Consider the following 18,233-nt stretch of genomic DNA (forward strand, 5'->3'; position numbering starts at 1 on the left):
TATCCCGGTTATAGGAGAAGCGTTTGAAGAGGTACTGGTTGACTGTGTCAGACCATTGCCGAAAACTAAAGCAGGTAATCAATATCTATGTACGATAATGTGTAGAGCGACCAGATTTCCTGAAGCTATTCCATTGCGGAAGATTACGGCTCCTGTCATTTTGAAAGTTTTGACTAAGTTCTTTTCTACCTTTGGACTTCCTAAAGTTGTCCAAACAGACCAAGGTACAAATTTTTTGTCGCGAGTTTTTACTCAAACACTAAAGTCTTTGTCTATTGAACATCGGGTTTCTAGTGCGTACCACCCAGAAAGCCAGGGTGCAATCGAAAGGTTTCATCAGACCTTAAAATCCATGCTTCAAAAATTCTGTATGGACACAAGTAGAGATTGGGATGAAGGAATTCCCTTAGTATTGTTTGCTGTACGTGAGAGTGTGCAGGAATCGCTTGGTTTTAGTCCGGTTGAGATAGTTTTTGGACATACTCTTCGGGGACCTTTAAAGGTTTTAAAAGAACAGATGACCGAGAGTAAAACGGAGAAACGAACGAATGTCCTAGATTTCGTTAGTCGATTTCGAGAGAAACTGCATAGTGCATGTGATCTTGCATGTAAGTTCCTGAAAAATGCGCAGTCGGAGATGAAGGCTCGATTTGACAGACACGCTGTTGCGCGGTCTTTTCAACCTGATGACAAGGTGGTGGTATTATTACCAATACCAGGGTCTGCATTGTCTGCTAGATTTACTGGTCCGTATAACATAGTTAGGAAACTAAGTGATACGGATTATGTTATATGCACTCCCGAAAGGCGGCGCAAGACTCGTGTTTGCCACATTAATATGCTTAAAGCATACCATGATCGGGATGTATGTAAACCTGTTAAGCTGGTCACTGACAATTCAGCCGTATTGATAACATCAAAAGATTTGTCTGTTGTAGAAGGTGACATAAATGCTGATGAGGATGGATTGGTGGTGAGAAATACTCCTCAACAGTGTAGTAAACTGGATAACTCCGTTATTCTATCCAATCTGACTCCTCAGTTATCTTCTCTACCTGATGGGCAAAGACATGACGTGGCAGCTCTCATCACATCATTTCCCGTTCTATTTTCTGATGTCCCCTCCCAGACTAGGGTGTTACAGCATGATATTGATGTTCGAGGTGGGAAACCGATAAAACAACACCCGTATAGAGTTAACGAGATTAAGAGACCTGCTATGAAGACAGAAACTGACTATTTGTTAGAGAATGATTTAGCTCGCCATAGTTATAGTCCGTGGAGCTCCCCATGTCTTCTCGTTAAGAAACCTGATGGTTCTTTTCGTTTTTGTACGGATTACCGAAAAGTCAATGCGATCACAGTGCCTGATTGTTATCCGCTCCCTAGAATGGAGGATTGTGTCGACAGTATTGGTTCTGCCAGGTTTGTTAGCAAACTTGATTTACTTAAAGGCTACTGGCAGGTTCCATTAACCCCACAGGCATCCGACATATCTGCATTCGTAACTCCGGATTGCTTTTTACAATATCAGGTTATGGCATTCGGGTTACGAAATGCCCCTGCTACGTTCCAGCGATTGATTCAGATCGTCCTTGCTGGGGTACCAAACTGTAAGGCATATTTGGATGACCTGGTGATCTTTTCTAATGACTGGGAAGAGCATTTGTCATTGTTGCGTATGGTGTTTGAACGTTTAAAACATGCGTCTTTAACACTTAACCTCGCTAAGTGTGTGTTCGGTCAAGCCACTGTGACCTATTTAGGAAAGCAGGTAGGAAATGGGCAAGTAAAGCCGGTAGAAGAAAAAGTGGTGGCTATTACTAAGTTTCCTGTACCTGTTACACGGCGAGAGTTAAGACGATTTTTGGGTATGATTGGTTACTACCGAGGTTTTTGTAAGAATTTTGCCACAGTAGTAACTCCTCTTACTAACCTCCTCAGCCCCAAGCAGACTTTTGTGTGGTCTGAAGAGTGTCAGGTGGCCTTTGAGAATGCTAAGGCTTTGATGTGTACCAGTCCAGTTCTGGCGGCTCCTCAATTTGATCGTGCGTTCAAGCTGGAGGTCGACGCAAGCGCAGTAGGCGCTGGAGCAGTCCTGATTCAGGAGGGTGAAGATGGTGTGGACCATCCAGTTTGTTTCTTTTCATGTAAATTCAATAAACATCAATAAAATTATTCTACCATTGAAAAGGAAAGCCTAGCCTTGCTACTAGCCTTACAGTTCTTTGAAGTCTATTTGGGTTCTTCCAGTTTGCCTACAATTGTGTTTACTGATCATCATCCCCTTGTGTTTCTGTCTCGCATGTACAATGCAAACCAACGATTGATGCGTTGGGCTCTGTTTGTTCAGAATTATCACTTGGAAATTCATCACAAGAAAGGTTCGGAGAACATCCTTGCCGATGCTCTTTCTAGGGGTTGATTTTTAGGTATGTGGGTATGATAGGAATTCCCTTGTTTAGAGTTTTTTGTTTTCTTTATCAAACGATGAGTTTGATTTTAAATGTGGGGGTGTTACGTCCTTAGGGACTGTTAGCATTTCTGTGTGTTTTGTTTCTCTTCTGTGTCTTTTTGCCTCTCTTTCACTGTCGCTAACAGGCCGTTGCTGATTTGCTGTTTGGCCTGTCAATCATCTGTGACGAGTTGATTGGGTGTGCCCTGTGAGGGCGTGATCCTAATCATCCCAACGCTTGACACCTGGAGAAGAGCTATTTAAGTGAGATGCTACTGCCAGTGCAAGAGAGAGACTTTTTGCTTTGATTTTTTTTTGTGCTGTGCCTTTTGTTAAGTAAGTTTGTCATGTGAATATTGCCTGTTGTGATTTAACTCCTTATGTGTGAGCTTTTGAAGTTTTAAAAAACTCTTCAAAGCTGGGTTAAGTTGGAAGGAGAAAAAGGGGTTTAGGTAAGCATGTCACGTGACATACATTTGCACACATTTAGATTTAATTTTGTCTATGCACACTAGTTTAGGGATTTGTGCCACCCTCTGTATTTTTGGTTTGATTAGTTAGAGTAGTTTAGTTACGACGTCACGGACGTTGAAGACTTTTTCTTTGATCTTTAGTTTTTAGTTTAGGAGTAGATGGAAATGGTTTAGTTAGTTTCCTTTTTGATTGTAGTTTTATTTGGCACAATCCAGGTTTCCCCTTTGTCCTCCTCAGTTCCTAAAAATTATCTTTGTTTAAATATTCGTTTTCTTGATGTAAAATGGTTATTTTACAATTATTAAAATTAACTTCATGTGATTCTCGTGTCTCTCTGTTTTCTCATTTCATTCAGTGATATGGTTGACAGGTGCCCGAACTGGTTTAATGTTCCCCTTCTCAATCCCTAGATTATTAAGAGCTAAAGAAGGGTCGTAACAATGTTGTTCAGTTGCTTTGACGCAATGTATTTTGTTTAAAGCGCTATATAAATAAAGGTGACTTGACTAATAAGATTAACTTCTAAATGGATCGATTTTTTTTTTAGCTTTTTACCAAAGGAAATAGAATAACTACGAACTCTAAATTTCAAATATTCCCATTTGCTAATATTCGAGGAGAGTGAACAATCTTCACTCACTTCTGCAACAATATTTTTAATTCCTTGACAAAAGGCCTCCAAGTTAAGAAGATTGGCGTTAAATTTCCAAATATCCATTATTATGCTGCCGTGCAGTCAGAGACTTTAAATTTAAACCAATCATGCAATGATCAGAAATTGGTGCGGGGGATATGAAACAATCTAAAATATGTTCCTTAATATGGAATGAGATAATCCAGAAGTCCAATCTTGATTTGCTTGATCCATGACCATCGTCACTGGATTTATATACAATTACTTTTCCCAGGTAATTATAAAACAAAATGGCAACTCCCGCTGAATGATTAATTCCATTACCAAATAAAATTTTGTCCCCCTTACTGATTAGTCCAAAATTTCTCATCTAAAACACGCGAGTGAGTTTCTTGCAACATATAGCAGTGTGCCTTTTTACCTTTACAGAATAAGAAAAGAGCTTTGCGTATTCACGCTATCTCGAAGACCCCTAACACTGAGAGAAGAAAAACAAAAATCAGATTTTAAAGAGAACATTTGAACAAGAACAAAGTAAATAAGAACGAATTAACTTTTCTGTGAAAGAAATGCTTAACGTCCCTTAAACAGACATTATAAAGTCCTTGTTAAGTTCCTTAGTAAAGACATAGGCCTGCCACAAAAACCTTAAGTAGCAGAGATTCTTTTGCCGTTGATGTAGACATGGACCTCTAAAATAAGCTTGGTGATCTGCTTCTCTTGCCTGCTTAATCTGCGGCCACAGTAGTGCACTTGCCTCCCTGTCCACTGGAAGGATGTGCTCGGCGAAACTGATGCTCAGATCTTTACATACTGAGGAATTCTTCGTAAGACGCCAGAAATCATCTCTATAGTGCCTTATGGTGAATTGGATGACCACCTGTCAGTTTCATCCCATCTCCACCTTCCCTACGCGATGTATCGAATCCACCATACTTTCCAATTTTGTGGACCTCTGTGGATTGATCTTCGCCATGATACCAAGTATCTCGTCCCGTGTTCTTTCTTCAGTTTTCTCTTTTAAACCACAAAGCTTGAGATTCCAGCGTCGCTTATAACGCTCCAGTTCCTGAACCCTCTCCTTAAGACACTTCTTTTCCAAGGTTACTCAATGCAGATTTGCAGTCCTTGATCTCCTTTGCGTTAAATTCAACACCTTTTGCCAGTTCAGCTATCATTACCGTATTCTGGTTTAGTTGCGTCCCGAAACCCTCCATCATGGCTGTCAGATTATTTATGGCGTCAAGAATGGCGGCATTGGAAACCTCAGGCAGACCATCCCCTTTTACTTTTTTTGGAGATACTGAAATTTTAGAAGGTTTAGATTCCAATGGTCTCCTTATACTCACTGATTGAGTTTGCATCATCTCTTCACTAGTAGGGACAGCGTAGTCATGAGACATTAATGCGTGTGCATCGCTGATTATGACGCAATCATTAGCCTATTTTTTACAAAAACTGCTTCTACGGAACCATAACATAAGATACAAGGTAATGGAGCCTTTTATACATTTTCGTGTTTCTTTAGAAATAATTAATGGACAAATGGAGTCTTTAAATGCCTCAGAAGTTCTTTGCTGTCAAAGTGACGCCAAAATGAATGGGAGTCAATGGAATGCTAACAGCAGGTGGGGGTCCACTAGCCAATGGCAGCGCCCAGGGATGCTTAAAAGATATATGAAACCCTGCCTCCCTGCAATCCACCTGTCACTCTAGTGCCCACACCCTTAATTATGCAGAACTTTAAGACTTAATATAATTTAAACAGAGGAGTAATAAAATAATTCACCCCCCTCACAGTTGTCGTGAAGGGTAAAATTAGCTATATAGACCAAAATAATTTTTTGCTCCAGGCTGTAAACGTGTTTTTTTTTCTGCTGTAAAGTTGGGCAATTTAACATGGGGATTCTATGGGACTGACTCGTTTTTGCAGCCAGCCTCAAGCACCCACACCCAGTCGATGAATTATAGTTTTATTCACTTCCTTGTTAGTTTCAAGAGAGGGAGCGGGAAGTTGCCAATCGGCCTACACATGCATAGAAAATCCAAGTACAGATTTCAGTTTAAAGACGCAATTGTAATTGTATGTCCCAAAGCTTGCCTTCTCTTCTACTACACAGTCAAAAGTGTGCACTTTTTTCTTCATTAAAAGAGTACATACTTTATGGGCGTAGTATAAGTTAAAACATTGAGATGCAGGGATACTGAACATGAAATCAGCTAACGTCCGCTTTTCCGCAAAGCAGTGTATCTGTATTTCCGTTATACCATAAAAAAGAAGACTTCTTGGGAAAAACTTGAGATATAGAGGCGTACGTTACTGTATGAGTTAACACTAATAAAATGAATGCTTTTGCGAACGATATTCTACATCTGCTTTAGATGATTGGGAGGCTATGGTTGCAGTTAACTTTAGCAATAGATTGCTTTCAGATTTGATGACGATTATGTATCCACACAAAAATATACTTAAAACGTGTCACTTGTTATTCGATTTATGTCATTCCCCGGATAATTTATTAGATTTATTTCACTTGTCACGGTGATGATTGTAATAGTGAGTACACGTGTACATTCTCTGTGTATATTTACATGAAAGTGTATCTGTTCTATATCTGTACTCCAATAAAAAAGACAAACGTTATGCTTTTTTATATATGGGGAAAATTACATGGACACAAGTCATGTATTTTACACATATTAAGGTGCAAACCATTTTTACATATTAAGGCATATTAAGTGTATTCACATACATAAATCTGAAAAGAAACCCAATATTATCCAGTTAAGAATAAAATGGGTTTAAATTGAAACAAAGAGCACCCTGCTTTGAGTCAGGTCATAATGGATGTTGAGTGACGTCATGTGAAAAGGGTCTATTGTGCTCTGACAAAAGCTGAATTGTGCACACTCATTTAAACGTTAAAAACTAACGGGTGTAACATGCTTTGCCCCAACATAGCCTACCAGATCAATTAATTCTGTCTCGAGTGAATTTTAATTAGAGTGGGCGGGGCAACTTCGAGGAGGCGTGTCTATTGCGTTTAACGTTGACTGTTTGATTACGCTCGTCAGTTAGAAGTGATTATTTATCAGTGGATTTTCTACAAAATCACTTTAATTCGACGTTATTTCATATGTATTAAAATAGTTGTACACTATGTAAGCGTCTCAGATTGACTGAAGAAGAATGGAGAAGAAATCTGCCTCAGATTATGAAGGTAACGTTGGAGTCACATGTTAATGATGTTATAACCCTTACAAGAACGTTGGCACAAACAAAGCTCACAGTTATTGAGTGTTTTTAATGATTGGATGGTCAAATGCAAAATCATGTTGCTGTAAAAGTCCATTTTAAGTACACTACCGTCCCAAACTAGCTTCTTTGTGAAAAAAAAAAAAAAAACCTGACATGAGATTATTGGTGCTTTGCATTTCTGTGGAAACAGTTCAATCGACAACATGTTTGCTACGACAAGTTCCTCTAAATGCTGATCTTCACTGGACACGGAGTTTATTTATTTATTTAAAATAAGTTGTGCCACAGTTATGGTGTCTTTCACCCCCGATGAGGTTTTTACCAGAACTAATTACATATTGTTGGCGCCTCGGACAAGGCACGTTTAAGTTATTTATATTGAACATTTTAATACACAATGGTAATTCCAAATGCTTTACATAAAAAGGAATTAAAATAATAAACAGAATCACAATCACGACAATAATAGCAAAGATTAAAAAATCAAAATGATTAAAAAGTAATTTCAAATTGTATGTATTAAATATATTAAAACCGTTAAGAATAAGACAATATGAGGAAAGATGTAATAATACATTGCTCATTCAGTAAAGGCACAGCTGAACTGATGTGATTTGAGTCTGGATTTAAATGATGTTTAGCACATCTGATCTCTTCTGGAAGCTGGATCCAGCTCTAAAGAAAAGCCAGACACCTTGTTTTGAGGGAACTCTTGGTATTTCTGACCTGATGATGATCATGACATGATCGGTTTTATATTCAGTGAGCATTTCTGCAGTTCATCGAGGGACTATGCACTGTAAACTTACACTTTTTACCATTTTGTAGTGAAGTGCAAGTAGTTAAATATTTTGTATTATTTCTATTTTATTTTATTATTATTTTTTTTTATTTTGTTGGCATCAAGCATCCTTAAGATATTGAAAGATTTTATATTTGCAGTTGATTTCCAGCTCAAGTCAGTTGTAATCGATTGTTGTCGTTGTCTTCAGTGACCTTTATATGATAGTTGTACAATCTAAAAAATAACTAAAGTTAACCTGGACCAAGACTGATTAATTAAGTACAACCTATTAAGAATTTGTTAGTTATGTGTTATAATACGGTTTTACTTGAAAATGTTATGTTGAAGTTCCCAGATCTGTGAGTGGGGGTAACATCGCTAGTCTTCCTGAGAAGGACCCATGGGTTTTTGTATTAATCACAGTGTGACTAGTGTCCTTGGCACAATACTGGGACATTAAAACCCACACAAGTGTTCATTTAGGTTCATGATTATCTGCATTTAAGGAACAAGGTCAAAAGCAGGTTCAGTAAGTCTGTATATATATATGAATTGCTCTCAGTGTGTGTGTCCGGTGTGGATGTGATGTCAGAGGTTGCTCGTGCTGAACGGTTTGGTTGTCTCTGTAGGAGCGGGGAGCTGGTATATGAGAGTCTCTAAACTGGCTGTGGCCGTGGCTGTTATTAAGATCAGCCCGTCAGGACGAGCCAGACAGTTCGCTGAATCTCTGGCTGATCGACTGCGACAGCAGGACGAAGGCTGGAGATCTAAAGCTCACAGTCTTCATGAAGATCTGCTGCGTCTCAGACAAGAGCTGCTTCTCACTCGCGTACTGTTCGAGACCAAGAGGAATGATACGCCCGGACAAGGTAGGACTTTATATGAATCTGTTTCAGGCCTGGAAATAAAATAAAAAAAGTTGAATGATCATGCCTTTATCTATGGAAGTCCTAAGAGGCCATGGATTGTCATTATTTTTCTTGTTTTCTCATTATCACAGCTTCATTTTCTTCTGATCTTGACATGTTATTCTCTAAGTTACACAACTCAGGCACTAGGTGGCCATACAGAACAGATTATAACTGATGAGGAATATATCCACCTTACTTTAATTCATATTGGACAGAGTGAAGACCTTACATTGTGCTGTATTGTGTTCGATTAGGTTTATTTTATGTTGTGCATTTAGAATGTGCATCTTAATATTATATTTTAAGTTATTAAATGGATATTTACACAAACACATACAGTAACACTCTTCTCAAACCGCATCCTAAACTTGTAACACACATGATATCAGTCCCAGCCTTCTCTACATGACAAATAAAAATCACAAACATATGCTTGCATGCAGTACAATGCATTATTCATATATTGCAGACTTTATTATGAAGCAAAGCACACTTTTGCTTAAAAATAAACACAGCATAAACACAAGATGGTGTGCACCTCACAGAGACCTAAAGGTGAGTAACACATATGGAATCTGCAAATGATTAATCCTTTCCCTTTAATCTTTCACAACACCTCACAAATAAAACTGTGGTTTCTGACTAATAGCAGTGTGTCAAAAGACACGTGGCAGCATCTTCTTGCAGCAGCATATTCAGACCAGTGCCTGCAAATCACTATGAAGAATATTCAGAGAGTTTGCATTACAGACCTGCAAGATCAAAAACCAGTGCAGAGGGTGGTGACAGGATTTAAGCTACCAAAAATTCAGGCCCTGTGTCCCTCTTGATTGCTAAAACACTATAGCCAGTTTTTTGAACTGCAATTTAAAAACCATAACAACATTTTTTTAAAAAGCACACCCATTACCCTAAACTATAAACACTATTCCCCTTCTTTGACACAATTAGGGGCCTATGAAATCTGTTTTATATTTTCCAAAATTATTTTTTAATTTTTTTTTAAATTCCGTTTACATTTTTCTGGATTCTATTTTTTTTTTCTGTTTTAATTTCTCAACTCCTTTTTAATGGTTAAATTTGTATTAAACAAAAATCATGTCTAATTAATTAAAATCATAACACTTATACATTTATACAACAAACTATTAAAGGTTTAGGTTTAGGGCCCTCTGAAAAAAAAAAAAATATTATATAAAATTAAGCAAACTTTATTTTTTTGGTAATTTACTATTAAATTTACTAGTAAAAATGTTGATTCAGGGCTCCAAACTGCGACTAAAACGGTCGCATTTGCGACCATAAATAATAAAATGCGAGTAAAGTTTTTGCTGAGGTAGCCACTGGCCACTAGGGCTATGTATTTACATGTTATCTCTTAAAAAATTGCATGTAATGCCTTTTTTCCTGATTGTTTTGCATTCACATCTTTTATGTTCGCGCATTGAGAGAATGCGCATCAAAGTTTTAGTGGGAAAAAGAGAGCGAGAGAGGACTAATGGAGACTTGAAGAGAAAGTGCAGAAAAACAGCGTCTATTTCGTTCATAACTTGAACAAACTACAACAGGTAAAGCTGTCATCTGTGTGGATATTGGCAATATCGTTAACAGTTCGTTAACAGTTTATAATCATAAGGCTTCTTCTTAACAAGATCTTAGTCCATGCTGTGTTCTGTTAATGCATGAACTTCATTTGAAGTGCACTTGCCCTCCAGTAAATCGCAAAAAGCTTTGTGCTTTGTTACTTTTTAATTTACAAAGTATCAGCTTTAAAATTATTCAAAATTCATAACAAAATTCAAACAATAAATACAGTTTTGGTGCTCTTTAAGGGGCCGTTCACATATCGCGCCTAAAAACGCGTGGAAAACGCTAGGCGCGCCGCTTTCTGATTTTTTTCCAAAAACCTTCAGGCTCTTGCGATCCTGAGGGGTCTGCCGTTGCTAAGCAACCATGAGCTGCTCTCTCCCTGAAGACGCATACATTTTTGCAAAGGATAAATTGACCTTTTGGTGTCCATAAGCTCATCAGTCAGCTAGAAAAATAACTATAAAAAGGAGCATTTTGCTATATTTATGAGCTATTGAATTTTAATATTTTTACTTAACCTGTTGTCATGATTCAACTCCTTCTATAAAATTTAATTTTACTAATTAAGAAAAACAGACTGAAAGTGTGAAAGACATGCACTCTTAAAAATAAAGGAGCTTAAAAGTTTCTTTACAGAACAATTTTGGTTCCACAAAGAACCATTCAGTCAAAGGCTCTTTGAAGAACAATCTCTTTCTGACCTTTTCATAATCTGTTGTCTTTGAATGTTAAAGGTTCTTTATGAAACCATTTAGACAGGACAAAAAGGTTATTCTATGGTATCATGAAGCACCTTTATTTTTAAGAGAGTATGACAACATTTACAGGATGCATTGAGGAGGACCCCAAACTATACTCAGGTGCCAAGTGATGCTTCTGGTCCATGATATTGGTACAGGTTTTGTGTAATAAACAACGCATGACTGTATATTTCAAGTTGGAAAAGACATTTAGCTCCCACTTTAAGTGAACCTTCATTCCCAGGTTATCTACAAGGTGGATTAAAATGCTGATAAAGTCAAGAAAAGATGAGACATAAACACATCAGTATGATTAAAAAGTTAAAATGTAAATTAAACAATTTAAATAAAACACATAAAACATGTTTATTCTGTGGCACCTAAAAAAAAAATTTGGCACCTAAGTTTTTTTCTTATAGGAGCTAATGGCTCCTTACTCGATTTTTTTGTTTGGAGCCCTGTGATTGATTATTTCCTTAAAAATTGTTTCATTTTAGTAGTAGTAGTAGTAGTAGGCTATGTACATTATACATAGTAATAGTAATACATTTACATTAATTAATTTAAATTAAACCAGAGTTTTATTTTGACTGGTTGCTGTGAATACATTTTCAGTTATGTGTATATGACGCTAGTTTTACTCAAATCAAACGGTCAGATGCTCATGAAGTGACTCTTATAACAGTTCTGGAGATGTTCCTCATGTGTTCACATACTCATTTAGTGAGACAAGCTGAAATCACCGCGCTTCTGCGCCATTCATTAACAGAGACACACAGAACATACAGGATTCATATTAAATAGACTTTTCCGGGTTATTATTTACAGGTATTAGTCCATATTGTGGAATTACCTACTTTTGATAAATTCATTTAAAAAATTTTAAATTCTCTGACATTCCACGTTAAACTGTAAACTTCGTTTTTATGACTGGATTCTGTGATTCCGTCCGCCTTTTCTGCATCGTGGAAATCATAGGGCCCTACACAGTCAAATTTGGTGAACTGTTACTGCAAAACTACACACAAATCACTACATTTCTCAGTGCTTACACCATATGGTCATTAAGAGACATGAAGGAAGAGGTTTTGAGTAGAGCGCTTCATTTTGACCTGAATATAGGAAGTTTGGGGAATTGAGTTATGGATTTGTGTTAAGAGATTCGCAAAAAAAAGAAGGCATCATTTCAGGAAATGTGTTTACGCAATTGAGAAAAACTGTAAGATGTGTTTTTGTTAATCCGATCACAATCAGTGAACCCTAAAACAGGAAAGGGATCAGTACAGATCACTAAAAACACCTACAGAGTCAAAAAACCATTTCATTAGTAATGGAAATCATAAGTGTCCCAAATGTGTTCCAGATTACAGAGAAACGGCATCTGCTCATCGCTCTGTCACCCAACATTTAATCGTGCTAGGACACGTTATAAGGGAGTGCAGCAAGAAAACAGATTCAGAATTTGCTTCATTGAGCCAAAACCACAGTTTACTATGGAAATCGCAGTTTCAATTTTAATAATGTTTATTCTATTACTACCTATTGACTCATAAGCCGCACTCTTTGTATTTGTGTGTGGCACTTGGCCACTTTAAACGGAATAAAAGATTAAACACACTGTACAAACCCTTTCTTCCTGAAGGTGAGTCATACTGTTGTCACTTTTAGAGCCGCTTTACCCAGCCATCACCAAAATGATCAACACAAAAGCCCCATCTCAACCTCAGGGGGAAAAATATTAATAAAGAATTACACACATCATAAGTGCAATTGTTTTTTTATATGCAAATTAAGGGTGCATTTACACCGGTCTTGTTTGGTTCGATTGAATTGAACTCAAGTTAATTTCCCCTCTTGGTGCAGACCTTTTTGGTCTAAGTGAATACAGCATGGTCCCTACACAGTGTTCATTGCTCCCTACTACCTGAGCAGGGGAAATCTGTTAAAGTTTACCTCACTTCGGAAAATTCATTCAAAAAATTCATTTGCGCTGCTCAACCTCTTAACCAACTGGCAACTTTTTAAATACAATAATGCGATACAAAAAAAAAAAAAAAAAAAAAAAGTATATCAGGTTAAATGTTTTACACAGATTAAAGTGCAAAAGTACTATAAAGAACATAGGTATCACTTTACAAAAAGACTTCATCAGTTAATTTTAGTTAATGCATTAACACTCACAATGAGCAATAGATACATTTGCTACAGAAGTAATAAATGTCTTCATTCATGTTAGCTCATTAATTAACACAGTTGCAATTTACAATTTTAACATGTTATTAAATATTGGAATTCCTAAAATTACTGACTTTTCAGAGGAATTTTTCATTGGCAGTTAATGTTAACTAATTAATTAACTAATGAAGCCCAAATGTAAAGTGTGTATGAACAATAAACAATCAGAACACTTTCAAACAATATCTATGGCATGTTGTATTCCAGATTAAAATACAAAAATAAATAGCCGTTTAAGTCTAAATATTTAAGTATTTGGTGCTGTGATGAACACCATTTAAGTCTATTTAAATTGTGTTTTAGAAAGTAATGCAGCTGCTTTATTCATTGGGTTTTCAGGATAACGGCTGCATTTTCTGCATTTTAGCGCCATCTGCTGTCAAAGAGTGAAAGTGCTTTCATTCAGTGCATTTCTCATGCATTCCCCATGTGCTTCTCATGCATGCTTGTACATCAGAGTCCACACACGTCTTTCAAGCAGCATACAGCAGTGTTGTGCATTTTGACTAATTGATGGGAATCGTATTCTTAAAATGCATCCCATCCCAAGTTCTGAATAATTTATAATGTACAATTATTCACGTTATTTAGAAGTGTCCACGATAACTTCTAAAAAACAATAAATATTGTGCATATTCATTACCGTGATATCGCATTACAGAGTACCGGCATATGTCTACATCAAAGATCTCTGTAAATAAATACAATTTAAATTAGCATCTCGTACACTTCAATGTACTTTGAATGGAACATATACATTTGCTTCAAACTGAAATCATGGCAGAATATCCTGTCTACTTGGCAGGGATCTTAAGTTCAAATAGAACAAACGTCTGAAGCCATAAGAGAAACATACAAAATTCTGTAATCTTGACTAGCAGTGTTGGTAGCTTAGTTTGGTGGGGGATATGAGATATGAGACTCTGTAAAGACGTCAGTTCACCATACCACATGAGGGATATTTGTGAACAGATTCCATTGAAATTAGAGGACTTGTCTTTGGATACAATTGGCTATCACCAATATTGCTATAAAAGCTTTACAGGGAAAATAGATTGTTTACAATGTCAAAGGCTTCTACATCTGGTGAATCATTATCATTGAAAAGGGACTCTTATAAATATCAAAATCAAATGTCTGTGCATTGTCAATGTAGGACCTCGAAAGCAGTAAATTAACTTTATAACTTTATAACCTATTTGCTTCAATAGAGGTGTCGATGGTAGCTTCTTTTGACTCTTTGGAGGGTGGAGGGTGAATGCTGCTTCTTGAAGTTGGTCAGCTGTTCCAAGTTTGTATGCACATCCAACTTCTTCATCTACAGTAATTCTAGAGCTGTATATGAGGTTCAACTTAATACACTCATGTTGTTGCACCTTGGAGAATGTGATTTAATTTTATGTGCTGCTATCTTCTGGGGCTGCAGGCTGCCAGTGTTGTCTGTTGCCTTTTCTACTCTCTCCCTTCCACGCTCTTGGCTTTGGTACTCTGTGTTGAAGTTGTTTCTGCATGATGGATGATACTTAGCTTCCATTACAAAAAGGTCCTTGCCCTGCACCTTGCGATAAAGAGCCTCTTTCATTAATTCCTGTGCCCTAGGTTCAATAACTTTCCAGGCTGGTTCTTTGTGTTTCCAACTCTGAAACTTTGTAAGCTCTTCAGTCTTGCCCCTGAACTTTTTATTATGCTTTGTCACAGAAAATGCACTGATTGGGGAAACAAGAAGGAACACCTTCTTGGAGCTCCTTCAGATTGAACTGACCGTGATTTGACATGGCGCAGAGAGTCCCTTTTCACTGATAATGATTCACCAGATGTAGAAGCCTTTGACACTTGTAAACGGATTATTAGGAACACCTGTTCAATTTCTAATTCATGCAATAATCTAATCAACCAATCACATGGCAGTTGCTTCAATGCATTTAGAGGTGTGGTCCTGGTCAAGACAATCTCCTGAACTCCAAACTCAATGTCAGAATGGGAAAGAAAGGTGATTTAAGCAATTTTGAATGTGGCATGGTTGGTGCAAGACGGGCCCGTCTGAGTATTTCACAATCTGCTCAGTTACTGGGATTTTCACACACAACCATTTCTAGGGTTTACAAATAATGGTGTGAAAAGGGAAAAACATCCAGTATGCAGCAGTCCTGTGGGTGAAAATGCCTTGTTGATGCTGGAGGTCAGAGGAGAATGGGCCGACTGATTCAAGCTGATAGAAGAGCAACTTTGACTGAAATAACCACTGGTTACAACCGAGGTATGCAGCAAAGCATTTGTGAAGCCTCAACACACACAACCTTGAGGCGGATGACTTACAACAGCAGAAGACCCCACCGGGTACCACTCAGCTCACCAAAATTGGACAGTTGAAGACAGTTGTTGCCTGGTCTGATGAGTCTCTGATGATTTCTGTTGAGACATTCAGATGGTAGAGTCAGAATTTGGCGTAAACAGAATGTGAACATGGATCCATCATGCCTTGTTACCACTGTGCAGGCTGCTGGTGGTGGTGTAATGGTGTGGGTGATGTTTTCTTGGTACACTTTAGGCCCCTTAGTGCCAATTGGGCATAGTTTAAATGCCACAGCCTACCAGAGCATTGTTTCTGACCATGTCCATCCCTTTATGACCACCATGTACCCATCCTCTGATGGCTACTTCCAGCAGGATAATGCACCATGTCACAAAGCTTGAATCATTTCAAATTGGTTTCTTGAACATGACAATGAGTTCACTGTACTCTGGTGCCCCACAGTCACCAGATCTCAAACCAATAGAGCATCTTTGGGCTGTGGTGGAACGGGAGCTTCGTGCCCTGGATGTGCATCCAACAAATCTCCAACTGCAAGATGCTATCCTATCAATATGGGCCAACATCTCTAAAGAATGCTTTCAGCACCTTGTTGAATCAATGCAACATATAATTAAGGCAGTTCTGAACGCGAAAGGGGGTCAAACACAGTATTAGTATGGTGTTCTTAATAATCCTTTAGGTGAGTGTATTTTCCCTGTAAAGCTTTTATAGCAGTATTGGTGATAGCCAATTGTATCCAAAGACAAGTCCTCTAATTTCAATGGAATCTGTTCACAAATATCCCTCATGTGGTATGGTGAACTGACGTCTTCACAGGGTCTCATATCTCATATACTGTGTAGACCTGCATGTGTTGAGTGTTGTAAAATTACCATACTCAGAAAGAGTTGAGACATGTAAAATACATGTTAGGGAACGAATACTCTTTGGAGGCACTTCAGCTGTGTTACAATGTTTAATTTCCCCTTGGTATGTATGTATGAAGTATTGAGCCTGGAAAAAAAAAAAAAAACTAGCTAGTAGCTAATTTTTCTAAAAGAGAGAGCAGTGGGAGCTGGCAATCTGTAGGTACGAACCGATGACCACCAACTGCCAACTGCAAAGCCCCAAAAATCAAAAACTTGTAGTTTCTCAGTCACAGTCACTTAACTTTTTGGACCTTTTTGGATTTTTTCTGTAGTTTGTTTTTAATTTATTTATTTATTTATTTATTTATTTATTTTTATCTAAGTTTATTTGCTTTGTTTTGTTTACTTCAAAAGTAAAACTATTTTAAATATCTTCAGGTTCAGGATAGGTGAAGTGAAAAAAAAAAAAAAAAAACATTTCAGGCTGCTAAGTATAATAAAAATGCTGTCAAATGAACTTGCATTGAAAAATGTGTCCATTTGTCTCTGTGAGTTGTTTACATAAAGTTATGCCACTTTATATCATATTTAGATTTTTCGGGTTTGGTGCAAAGGGTTAAAAATTAAGCATTTTGGACATTATTTCAGCTTGGTACCCAATTTAATCTTAAAATAGACACTTGAATGATAAAGAAATAACAGGTTAAGGAAAAAAAATCACCCTATGCGCTATGCGAAAATAGTTGATCCTCTACACATCTTTGACAATTTTTCCTATTTTTGTCCAGAAATAAGGTCAATATGTTGTCAAATGTCAAAAATAACCATTCCATTAAATTCCTGGGGTCAGAATTGTACGGGAAAATGTGTTCATTTGTCTCTGTATGTTGTTTACTTCTAATGTTATGCCACTTTCTATATCACTTTTTGATTTTTCGGGTTCCGGTTGGGTGCAGCAAAGGGTTAAAAAGAACCTCTTGGGACATTATTTCAGCTTGGTACCTGGCAGATTATGAAAATAGACACTTTGGCACAGGTGGCATAAAAAAAGCCGGGGGGTGCGCGTGGACCCCTATTTCCATCTAGACTATAGTGGTGGTGCTTTGTTGCTCATTTAGTGTTTCTGTAAAAAAGGAAAAAACTAACAATAATACTTATAAGATGATGATATTAATACAAACTCTACTAATAATCACATTATAAAACACACTAAGGATTAGCGAGCTACTGGATTCATGAATATTAATAAGGTTGTGTGTTCGCTCGAACTGATTTGCTGAAATCAAAACCGGGACGATAATAGGTGAGCACCAGCCAATGAGATTGTGGCTTGCACATTAGCTCCGCCCACTACCAGAAAACCCGGCAGCTCTTAAAAGCTGAAAAACATCATAGGAACTTATTTTGACAGGAAAATAGAACACAATATATTGTTTATATGAAGCGCGTCCAATCTGCATGTCTGTAAGACTCTCTCGCTCTCTGCAAAAAAAATGCAATCTACCTGAGAAAGGACGTCCTTCAGTATTGTAAGTTAATATTGTTAAATAGTAGGGTTGGGTATCGATTGGGTTTTATACGATACCGGTGCCATTTCGATACTTTTAAAATGGTTCAATAATAATCTATTGAAATCGTTGAATGCACAAGCAGTCTGACAACAGACTGCCTAGAATTTTGCACAGTAGTGTATATATAGAGTACGTATAATTAGATAGTATATTTAAATAAGTGTAATGCGTTCATATGTGTTAAGGGCTATATTTTCGCTGGAGGAAACGGCTGTGGTGTGATGAGCGGTGAACAGCGGAAACTTACAGTAGATGAGAAACCGACTGCTCCCTCGTGACCTTTTGTGAACTCTATTTATGACAAAGAACTGTACATATACAGATATTTTAACAATCTATTGATAAACACACAGTGTGTCCACTGTTTCTGTTTGAGTCTGCTGCGGTCTGCGGATTTAATAGAACGCTGAAAGACAGG

At 37.4% G+C, this 18,233-nt stretch overlaps 1 protein-coding gene across 1 annotated transcript in view; it reads left to right on the plus strand.

Annotated features, from left to right (window-relative positions):
• Nucleotides 1-6,592: 6,592 nt before the first annotated feature.
• Nucleotides 6,593-18,233, plus strand: part of mei4 (meiosis-specific, MEI4 homolog (S. cerevisiae)) — a 49,003-nt gene continuing 37,362 nt past the window's right edge. Inside the window, exons 1-2 of the mRNA XM_026233934.1 lie at nucleotides 6,593-6,784; nucleotides 8,236-8,475. Coding sequence (XP_026089719.1) covers nucleotides 6,754-6,784; nucleotides 8,236-8,475 — 271 coding nt within the window. The 5' untranslated portion in view covers nucleotides 6,593-6,753. The remainder of the gene's footprint in view (nucleotides 6,785-8,235; nucleotides 8,476-18,233) is intronic.

Source organism: Carassius auratus, chromosome 45, assembly GCF_003368295.1.
Source record: "Carassius auratus strain Wakin chromosome 45, ASM336829v1, whole genome shotgun sequence".
In the NCBI taxonomy this organism is placed as follows: Eukaryota; Metazoa; Chordata; class Actinopteri; order Cypriniformes; family Cyprinidae; genus Carassius; species Carassius auratus.